Consider the following 10,306-nt stretch of genomic DNA (forward strand, 5'->3'; position numbering starts at 1 on the left):
ACGTCTTCAACCACCTGGTGGCTTTGCAAGAGTGAGTGGGGGTGCAGGGTGGCTCGGGGGGGTGCGGGTTACCCCCCCAAGGGACACCCCTAAGCTGCAGCCTTGGCTCAGGGACACCCCCCACAGCCCCTGTCCTGGTTCCAGGACCTGGAGCTGGGGACACTGTGGTTGGGATTACCTCCAGCCCCTCCAAAATGGGACCCAGGCTGGGGGCCGCCCTGTGCTCTGCTCCTGGCAGGACTGGCTCCACTGTCGGTTGGACACGCACATACTCCGCATTTCGCGTTAATTTTAGCAACCGCGGTGGGGCCAGCAGGATAAACGCTGAAATGCACTCGGCTGGGTAAAGAAGAGTGCATGGGTGGAGTAGCCTCAATTTCCCCTGCAGCCCGTGGTCCCGGGTGGCCCACTCGCAGCAGGAGAGCAGCGTCAGGGCTTGTTCTGCCCAGGCCAGCTACTGACCTGCAGGATGGAGCAGCTGCCCCGCTGGGCCGGCAGGAAGGAACCTAGTTCTCCCTCAGCAGTTGGTGCTGAGGAAATTGCATCAGGGCCCAGAAAAGTGTCTCCTGCAGGTGGGGACTTCCTCCTGCTCCCCTCTCTGACCAGAGCTGTGTTGCCCCCGGGACGTGCCTGTCCCCGTGCACCATCTGTCCTGGGACCTGCATTTCCAGGGCTCTACTTGGGCAGGCAGCGACCTGGCGCAGGGAAAAGGCACCTGAGGACTCAGGAAACCTCTGACAGATCCATGCCTGGCACTGCCCACCATGGGCATCATGGGGGAAGGGAGGGGAGGATGTGTGCAGAAAGGTAACCGCAGGGGAGTAGGGTGACAGTCATGAGGGAGGGGTTGGTGATCAGGGACAGCCTCTCAGGAGAGATGGCCTCAAGGTCCTGCTCACAGAATTGCCCACCCACCCTACACTATCCATTTCCTAGCCTCCCGAGACCCATCCACCCACCAGCCCATCTCCATCACCCACCTACCCTCAGCAAACATCACTCCATCTCCCATCACCAACCATCCCTCATATCATATTCATATTCATATGTGACTTGGCGTGGAAGTCATGCACGGTGTCAGGGGCATGAGGGCTGCAGCGGGGCATCCCCAGCACCTATAGGACCCCTGGGCAGCCATGGCAGGCAGAGAATGTGCAGGAAATTCCAGCCCTGGTCTGTGCTCGGTCCTAAGGCTCCTCCTCCCTTTGGACTGCTCCCGATCCTGGATGGTTGTGGGTGTTGCTGGCCTGGTCCTGTTCCTTGTGGCCCTGCTGGCTCGTGTGCTGGTGAATAGGAAGCCACCGCGGGACCCTCTCTTCTATGGTATGTGGGGCTGGCAGGGTGAGAGCTTCTTGGCGCATAAATGGGTTGTGCTGCATGTCAGACACACAGCAAAGTGGCCAGAAGTGTAGGACCTTCAGAGCTGCTGAGTAGCTCAGGCTGGGATCTGCCTGGGGGCGGTGGGCACACTTCTCTCTTCCTGCCCTTGGAGGCCCAACTCTGAACTCTGAGCTCTGCCCCAGCTCTATCTATGATCAGCCTTTTGCAGGGAGCTGGTGTCTGGACCCATGAGTCAGACTGCTGGCGTCAGCTCTGGAGCTCTGGGGAGGAGTGGGCAGGCCTCTGGACAAGACGTAGGCCCATGTGGGCATCGCTGATGGGGCTCGCTTCCTCTTTTTGGCACCAGCACTTGCCTCTCTTTTCCTGCTGCTTGGATAGGGTGTAGAAAGGAGGTGTGGTTCGGGAACACTCTAGGACCCTTAAGGTGAAGTGCTGGGAGCCATGGGGCCCAGCTGCCCACATCCATGCCTGCTGGACAGCCAAAGGTCTGGCCATACCTGATCTGTGCTCTCTCTGCTGCAGTGTATGCCGTGCTCAGCTTCACCAGCGTGGGGAGCCTCATTGTGGGCCTGGAGCAGGATGGGGTGGTGGACGGCTTCATGACCCACTTCCTGAGAGAGGTATGTGTAAATTATCTGGGCTGTTAAATCCTTTGTTGGGTATTTGTGAATCCAAGAACAGTCCCCAGAATGAGAAATTACTTCCCATCCCCTTGTCCCCTTTCGGGGGGAGACCTTGGTAATATTTATCCACAGCAAGTAATAATCCACACAGACAAGAAGGATAGAGTGTAAAAGATTGGGCAAAGAGAGCGAGAGAATCCTCTTGCAGCCTGCAGCTTTCGCAAAAGGACCCCTCTCCCCTCTCCATCAAGCTATTTATTGCCAACTCCACAGCGCCCTCACCTGGAAGGGCTAGGTGGGGCAATAGTCACAGAACAATCCCAAGGAAATATTTTTATATGCAACAATTCCAAGAATAATCTTATGGAAACTTTTTCATATACTACAGTATGGGCGTTGGGCACAGGGCAGGGCAAGAGCACAGAATGGGGCTCCTTGATCCAGCCTGATCAGTGCTGGCCCCTACCTACTTGGAAGTGAGTCATTGGAAACTGCACGTGTGTGTGTGTGTGTGTGTATACTTGTCTGAGAGCTTATGACAGTGTGTACCTGTACTTGTGTGCCTGTGTGTCTGAGCCTCTACGTGTCTGTGTGCACCTGTCATGTTTGCCTTGTGTGCATACTCATGTTCTTGCCCACATGTGCCCGTATGTCCGTGAACTGTGGCAGTTCCCCTCTCCCCTCAGCAGCACAGTGGGAGATGAGCCCATGGCTATGGGGGCCAAGGCTTCCTGGCACCTGTTTTTGTTTTGTTTTGGGGCCACACCCGGTTATGCTCAGGGGTTACTGCTGACTCTGAGCTCAGTAATCGCTCTTGGCGGTGTCGGGGGACCCTAATGGGTGCCAGGGATTGAACATGGGTTGGCTATGTACAAGGCAAATGCCTTCCCTGCTATGTTCTTGTTCTGGCCCCATAGACCTTAAAGTCTTTTGTTTGTTTGTTTGTTTGTTTGTTTTTGGGTCACATTCAGCACGCTCAGGAGTTACTCCTGGCTCTATGCTCAGAAATCGCCCCTGGCAGGCACGGGGGACCATATGGGATACCGGGATTCGAACCACTGTCCTTCTGCATGGAAGGCAAACGCCTTACCTCCATGCTATCTCGCCAGCCCTGACCTTAAAGTCTTAATGGAAGACTCTGCAATGTCTCCTCAGCCCTGATCAGCTGCAGTGCCCCACTGTGTCCTGTAAGGCCACTGTGGCTAGTGTGGTGGAGCCCACAGCCCCCCGACCCTCCGGAGGCAGCTGCCCACCTAGGTTCACCCCAGCCCGTGCCTGTTCTTGTATGTCCAGTTTGGATCCTCCTGAAAACAGCTTTTCCCAATTTCCTGCAGGGGGAGCCGAACCTGAACACAGCCCATGGGCACATGATCTGCTATTGGGACGGCTCCGTTCACTACCTCATGTACCTGGTCATGGTGGCCGCCATTGCCTGGGAGTGAGTGTCTGGGGACAGTGGTGCTGGGTATGGGGCGGGCTGACAGGGACCCCTGCACCCCATTCCATCCTCCTGGTCTCAACCCAGCACAGCCAGACTCAGAACTTGGGTCTCCTGGATGGGTCCCCTACCGCTGCCTTTTACTGGGGTCCTGGCGCATTGGCCATTTGGAGCAGAACATGGTGAGGTTCAGGCCTACAGCCCTGTCAGCGCGCACCCCCCCCCCCATGTCCCACAGCCTCTGGTCTGCATCCCCCACACTTCTCTGGTCCACCCTGACCCCTCTGGGTTCCGGTTCCCTTTGGGGATGTTCCCAGCTCTGACACCCATGCAGAGGTCACAGAGTGTCCCTGAATCTGTCTTGGGCAGGGCAGGAAGCTGATAGGATGCCTTGTGGGGGGGCCCCCAGGAAGGGCATTCACTATGGCACTGTCCTGTGGTCCGTATCCGGCCACACAGTGCCTCTACAGCTGAGGACTAAGTTTCAGGGGCCAGCTCAGAGGTGCTAAGTGCCTTGTGGGTCAACATGGACTTGGCCAGACCCTGACTGGGATGCAGAACCCACTAGCAGGGCTCTGGGACAGACTCTGAGTCCAGGCTGGTCTCTGTTCCAGGGAGAGCTACAGAACCATTGGTCTCTACTGGGTCGGGTCTATTTTAATGAGCAGTATTGTCTTTGTGCTAGGAAACATTGTAGGTAAGAAACCTGATCTTAAACTTTCATTCCTTTTCTGAAACAATGGGAATTATTTTTAAAAAGAAAGAATTTTGGTTGTAACAGAAACATTGAATTCTGGGAAGAGTGACTTGGGGGACCTATGGGATGCTGGGGATTGAACCCAAGTCTGCAAAGTAAGCACCTTCCCCACTGTGCTATTATTGCTCTGGCCCCTGCAAATTTAGTTTGGAAAGTTAATGAATAGGAGGTTGCTGATACATGCAAGGAGTCAAGGAATTATAAAATATATGGAGGTAGGATATGCCCATTAGTAAATACTTGCTATAATGCAAGTGTTCTCAGGAGTGGTCTCAGGGCCTCTCTCAACACACACAGAAGTTACTGTCTGGGGCTAGAGAGGGAGCACTGAAGGCTGGAGCTTTACACGAAGGAGCTGAGTTTGATCCTCCTACCATTCCGTCCCCGTGTGTACGACCTCGTGGGTCTTAGAGGTCTCATCATGGCCATGCAGCACCACCAGGAGAGACAGACCATCAGTAGTGAAGTGGCTGGGACCTCATTACAGGGTGGGCGGCTCATGGCAGGTGATAGGCCTAGAAGCATCTGTCCTCTTCCCTTCTTTCTTCCTCCTGCTCTATCTCCCTCTTCATCTGTCTCTCTCCCTCCCCCTTTCTCTCTTCTCTCCCCTCTCTCCTACCTTTCCCTCTCTCCCCATCTCTCTCCCTCTCCTTTCATTTCTTTTCCTTCCTCTCTCCCTCTCCTCTTTTTCTCTTTCTGTCTGTCTCTGTCTCTTTCTCCCTCTCCAGGAAAGTACGGGGCCCGCTTCAACCCAGCTGTTTTCCTGAGTGCGCCATATGTCTGCCTTCCAGTCTGGGCTGCCTTCCGAATCTGCCGCCAGCCCCCCGAAGACTGCTGTTATCCCCCCAAGGTGACTGCTCTGTTCCACAGAGCGTGTCTTTCCAGCATGGGTGGACTGACCATGTGTATGTAACACAGCAACGTCAGGCCATCCCACTTATGAGTGTCCATGTCAGCGGCCAGCTCATAGTTCAATCTGCCAATTCTTTCTTCAGGGTGTGGGGTGGGCCTAATTCAGGGCACCCTGGACACTGAGCTAGGCTCAGGGCTCTAACTCCTAACTCCACCTCGAGGCTGCCCCTGACCAAGCACAGTTGCAGACACACTGCCAAACTCCTCACCATTTGAGAGTAGCCCAGAAGCACGTTCCCCTCTCCCCATGTGCACTAGTGGGAGCAGTGACTATGGGTCACACACAGTCCACACTATATACACATGTTAGGTCACTGGTGGTCTTTTAATATATATTTAGGCCTTTGAAAATAGAGTCACATTGGGGTCGGAGAGATAAGAGTGTTAGAGTGTTTGCCTTGTATGCATCCAACACAGGACAGACCCTGGCTCGGTTCCTGGCATCCCATATGGTTCTCCGAGCTTGCCAGGAGCGATTTCTGAGCACAGAACCAGGAGTAACTCAAGTGCCTCTGGGCGTGACCTAAAAACAAACAAACAAACAAAAAACAAAGGAAAAAGGAAATAGTCGTAAATATTTTTTTGCTATTGTTTTTGTGCTACATCCGGCAGTGCTCAGGTGTTACTCCTCACTTGCACTCAGAATCATTCCTGGCAGTGCTCGGGGGACCCTATGGGATGCCAGGAACCGAACCCATGCTGACAGCATGCAAGGCAAACGGCCTTCCTCTGTTCTATAGCTCTGGTCCAAGTGTCACATTTTAGTGATGAAATATGGCTCCATGGTCCAACCCTCGTGCCTGTGATTGATCTCTCTGCAGAGGTGGGGGATGATTTCCAGGGTGGGTATAACCTGCTTCAAGGGTCACTGTCTCCTAGGTGGTGCAGGAGGTGCAGGCTCAGGCGCTGGTGCGCAGGCCCTTGGATCTGCTGCTGGTGCTCGGTCTCCTGTTGGTGGTCGCCTTCAGCTTGTTCCGAGGTGTGGTAAGTGTGCCTGGCTCCTGCCACCAAATGGCCCCTCATGCCAACAGGACAGGCCTGGCTCTGCTTCCTGCCATGCTCCACCCAGCTAGGTTCTTGGTCAGTGTGTGCCCAGCTTCGGGTACAAGGGGCTTGTGTGTGCAGGTGGGATGGGGGGGCACTGAGGGATTGTTTTTGGAGTGGGCCCCGTCTGGCCAACTGATGCCACCTGTATGCAGCTATGCTGTCTGGGAGAGGGAATGGGGCTCGGGCCAGGGTTTGTCCCCATGGTGACCCACTGGCAGAACAGCCTCTGTTCCACTCTGGAGACAGACTTTATTATTTTTGTTTTGTTTTGTATTTTTGGGTCACAACCGGTGATGCTCAGGGGTTACTTCTGGCTATGTGCTCAGAAATTACTCCTGGCTTGGGGGACCATATGGGATGCCAGGGGATGTAACCACGGTCTGTTCTAGGGTAGCGCCGGCAAGGCAGACACCATACCACGCCCCACTCTGGCTCCATGGAGACAGACTATTAATTTTTTTTTTTGGGTTTTTTTTTGGGCCACACCCAGCATTGCTCAGGGGTTACTCCTGGCTGTCTACTCAGAAATAGCTCCTGGCAGGCACGGGGGACCATATGGGACACCGGGATTTGAACCAACCACCTTTGGTCCTGGATTGGCTGATTGCAAGGCAAACGCTGCTGTGCTATCTCTCCGGGCCCGACAGACTATTAATTTAAAAAAAAATTGGGTGGGGCAGAGAGACAGCACAGTAGTAGGGCATTTGCCTTGCATGCAGCCAACCCGGGACAGAACAGAGTTTGATTCCTGGAACTGGGTGTGGCCTAAAAATTGGGGGTGGGGGCTGGAGAGATAGTACAGTGGTAGGGCATTTGCCTTACATGTGGCCAACCCAGGATGGACCTGGGTTCAATTGCTGGCATCCCATATGGTACCCGGAGCCTGCCAGGAACGATTTCTGAGCACAGAGCCAGGAGTAACTTCTGAGCCCCTTGGGTGTGGCCCAAAAACCAAAAAAAGGGGGGGGTGTATTTTGGCCACACCAGGTGGTGGTCGGGGCTTACTCCAGGCTGTGTGCTGAGGGGTCACTCCTGATGATGTGGTGCTGGGCACTGAACCTGGGTAGGCTGTGTGTAGTAAAGCAAATTCTTCACCAATGAACACATACTTGTTAAAAAAGCAAGGCAGCTGGTGTGGACCAGGCAGAGTCAAATCCTGGCATACCCATCTCTTCAATGTGGGTCCCCTGTGTTCTCAGATTGCACTGGACTGCCCAGCTGAGCTCTGCCGACTCTACATACAGTTTCAGGAGCCTTACCTGAAGGACCCCTCTGCCTATCCTAAAATCCAGGTCACATTTTTATGAAGTCTAAAAGTGTTCCAATGTTCTTAGTTTTCTTTAAAGAATGGGCAATGTGGTTTCGAGTAGGAAGTGGGGATTTCTCAGTGATGATGTCTGTTTTGGGGTATTTTTTGGCAGTGTGTGATTGCTGATCTCTCTCTATTCACTGCAGATGTTGGTCTATCTCTTCTACTCTGTCCCTTACTATGTGCTCGCCCTTTATGGCCTGGTGGTTCCCGGGTGCTCCTGGATGCCTGACGTGACGCTGGTCCATGCAGGAGGGCTAGCCCAGGTACTGAGCAGACACCAGAGGAAGGTAGCTTCTGGGTAGTGCCTGGGGTTGCCTCTGAACCAGGGAACCAGCTCTGCTCTTGTGTGCAGGCAAGAAACAGCTGCCCCCTCCCCCCCCCCCCCCCCCCCCCCCCCCCCGTTTGAAGGCACAGAGTTAAGTACTAGCACAACATCCGGTATCATGTGAGCAAACAGGCCCACCCAGCAAGGGTCAATGATCATGCTAGGTCACAGATGCAAGGCCGCTTCTGTCCAGGGCTGTCCCCCAACCACAGAACACTGTGGCAATGAAGAGAGATTGGAGACATGTTTGTTCTCTTCTTGGCCACACCTGGTGATGTCCAAGACTGTACTTCTGCCTCTGCACTTAGGAACCACTCCTGGTAGTTTTTAGGGGACCATTCAGGATGCCGGGGATTGAACCAGGATCAGCTGCATGCAAGGCAAGCACTTCTGCAGCTGTACTATCTCTCCAGTCTGGGGCCCTCTTTCAAGTATCTCTGAACTCAAGGTTTAATCACATTCTCCAGTGCTCCACAGAGTCCCAAAGTCAAGTCCTGTTGTGTGGAATCGGGGCATCACCATGTCTTCCCCAACTTTTCATTCCTGTCAGTTCTGTGCCTTCTTTAGTCTGTAATACCTCTTGTCTCTTCTTTTGGATCCTTATCAACTAATAATGTGCTGCTCACATTTAGTTTTCCAATCCCTTATTCATGTAGATCTTGAGTTTTAGTAAGATGAAAAAGATTTGCTAGTGATACAAGGATCATCCTCTCAGAACCCTTTTGTTTTTAAGCCACTCCTGGCATTGCACAGGGGTAACTGTAACTCCTGGCTCTGCACTCAGGAATCACTCCTAGTGAACTGGAGGGGACCCTATGGGATGCTGGGGATTGAAACTGGGTCATCCATGTGTAAGACAAAAGGCCTCCCTGCTGGGTTATCATTCTAGTCCCAACCCTGGGTAGTTTTAGAGTTGAGGATGAAAAAAGCTAGGGAACGGAGGCACAGAAGCTATAATGAATGACAGGCCTTCCATGTCTTGCTCCAAGAGTAGGGGCAGGTGACCAGTGAAGCCGAGGCTCTTGGGCTTCTCTGCATAGTTAAGCCCCAAGTATCTCAGTTCCTCCAATGTACACTTGGTTTGTCTTTATGGGAACACAATTGGTGAGCTCCAACACTATCCTACGAAGTATCCATAAGACAAATAAGAATAGAACTGAGGGGGGCTGGAGAGATAGCACAGCGGTAGAGCATTTGCCTTGCATGCAGCCGAACCGGTAGGGACCTGGTTTGATTCCCAACATCCCATATGATCCCCTAGTCTGGCAGGAGCGATTTCTGAGTGCAGAGCCAGGAGTAACCCTTGAGCACCGCTGGGTGTGGCCCTCAAACCAATCAATCAATAAAAAGTTAAAAAAAAAACAACGCATGGAGGTAAGGTGTTTGCCTTACATGCAGAAGGATGGTGGTGGTTTGAATCCCGGTATCCCATATGGTCCCCCAAGCCTGCCAGGAGTGATTTCTGAGCATAGAGCCAGGAGTACCCCCCCCCCCCCAGCACTGCCAGGGGTGACCCAAAACCAACAAAACAAAAAAGAATAGAACTGAGATTTTATTCAGGTTTTTCTTTTTCTTTTCTTTTCTTTTTTTTAGTCACACCAAGTGAAGCTCAGGGGTTACTCCGACTTTACGCTCAGAAATTGCTCTTTTTGTTTTTTCCCACCTCCTCAGAAATTGCTCTTGGTCGGGGAACCATATGGGATGCCGGGGATTGAACTCGCGTCCATCCTGGGTTATCCATGTGCAAGGCAATCACCCTACCACTGTGCTACTACTCCGGTCTCTCAGGTTTTCTTGTTAAATGGAGGCACTCATGTTGGTTCTGGAGCAAGATGGGATAAAAACCTCGCTGGCAGAATAAAGCTCTGCTAAGAGTTATGTTCTTTTTGAGCACTTATCTTTAGGCCCATGGGCCGTGAGATAATGGAAGATGATGGGGGGGCTGAATACCGATTTTAAGGGTACAGGATCAAGGTCTGTCACACAGAATGCTCTGTACATCCAAGTGAACAGAAATGCCACACTTACCCCCCTTTCCTTTGTTTTTTTACTGCCACAGGCTCAGTTTTCTCACATTGGTGCTTCTCTTCATGCAAGAACTGCTTATGTCTACAGAGTCCCTGAGGATGCAAAAATCCTTTTCCTGGTGTTAAACGTAGCCTATGGAGTTCTTCCTCAGCTCCTGGCTTACCGCTGTATCTACAAGCCCGAGTTCTTCATAAAAACAAAGGCGGATGAAAAAGCAGAATGAGGGGCCAGAGAGATAGCAACAGTGGAACCAGTGGGTAGGGTTTGCCCTGCATGCGGCTGATCCAGATTCAATCCCTGGCACCCATATGGTCCCCCTGAGCCTGCCAGGAGTGATTTTGGAGCGCAGAGCCAGGAGTAAACCCTAAGCACCTCTGGTATGCCTCCACAAAAAAGAAAAAGTGGAATGAAACTTCACTTCTGGTCCTCCTCTCTGGTTTCTGACTGGTGCTAACCCTGCCTACCTCAGGTCAAGGCAACATCCCAAGGGCTGATTCCTGCTCTGCCATCCCCGTGTAGGCTA

The 10,306-nt window shown here is 52.8% G+C and overlaps 1 protein-coding gene across 1 annotated transcript; it reads left to right on the forward strand.

The window, feature by feature from the left end:
* The first annotated feature begins 1,133 nt into the window (after positions 1-1,133).
* On the forward strand, positions 1,134-10,006 carry TM6SF1 (transmembrane 6 superfamily member 1). Its single transcript, XM_049783264.1, has 9 exons — positions 1,134-1,323; positions 1,864-1,961; positions 3,299-3,402; positions 4,017-4,099; positions 4,888-5,009; positions 5,951-6,055; positions 7,318-7,410; positions 7,574-7,693; positions 9,815-10,006. Exons 1-9 carry the CDS (start codon positions 1,137-1,139, stop codon positions 10,004-10,006), a joined length of 1,104 nt encoding a protein of 367 aa, XP_049639221.1. The 5' UTR covers positions 1,134-1,136.
* Positions 10,007-10,306: the final 300 nt, after the last annotated feature.

Source organism: Suncus etruscus, chromosome 11 (assembly GCF_024139225.1).
Source record: "Suncus etruscus isolate mSunEtr1 chromosome 11, mSunEtr1.pri.cur, whole genome shotgun sequence".
Lineage (NCBI taxonomy): Eukaryota > Metazoa > Chordata > Mammalia > Eulipotyphla > Soricidae > Suncus > Suncus etruscus.

Bases quoted from the DNA above. Each gene is read 5' to 3' on its own strand.
- TM6SF1 (XM_049783264.1), top strand. From the start codon at position 1,137: ATGGCAGGCAGAGAATGTGCAGGAAATTCCAGCCCTGGTCTGTGCTCG. The intron at 1,324-1,863 runs GTATGTGGGGCT...TCTCTGCTGCAG, and splicing joins GCGGGACCCTCTCTTCTATG to TGTATGCCGTGCTCAGCTTC. The intron at 6,056-7,317 runs GTAAGTGTGCCT...CTGTGTTCTCAG, and splicing joins TCAGCTTGTTCCGAGGTGTG to ATTGCACTGGACTGCCCAGC.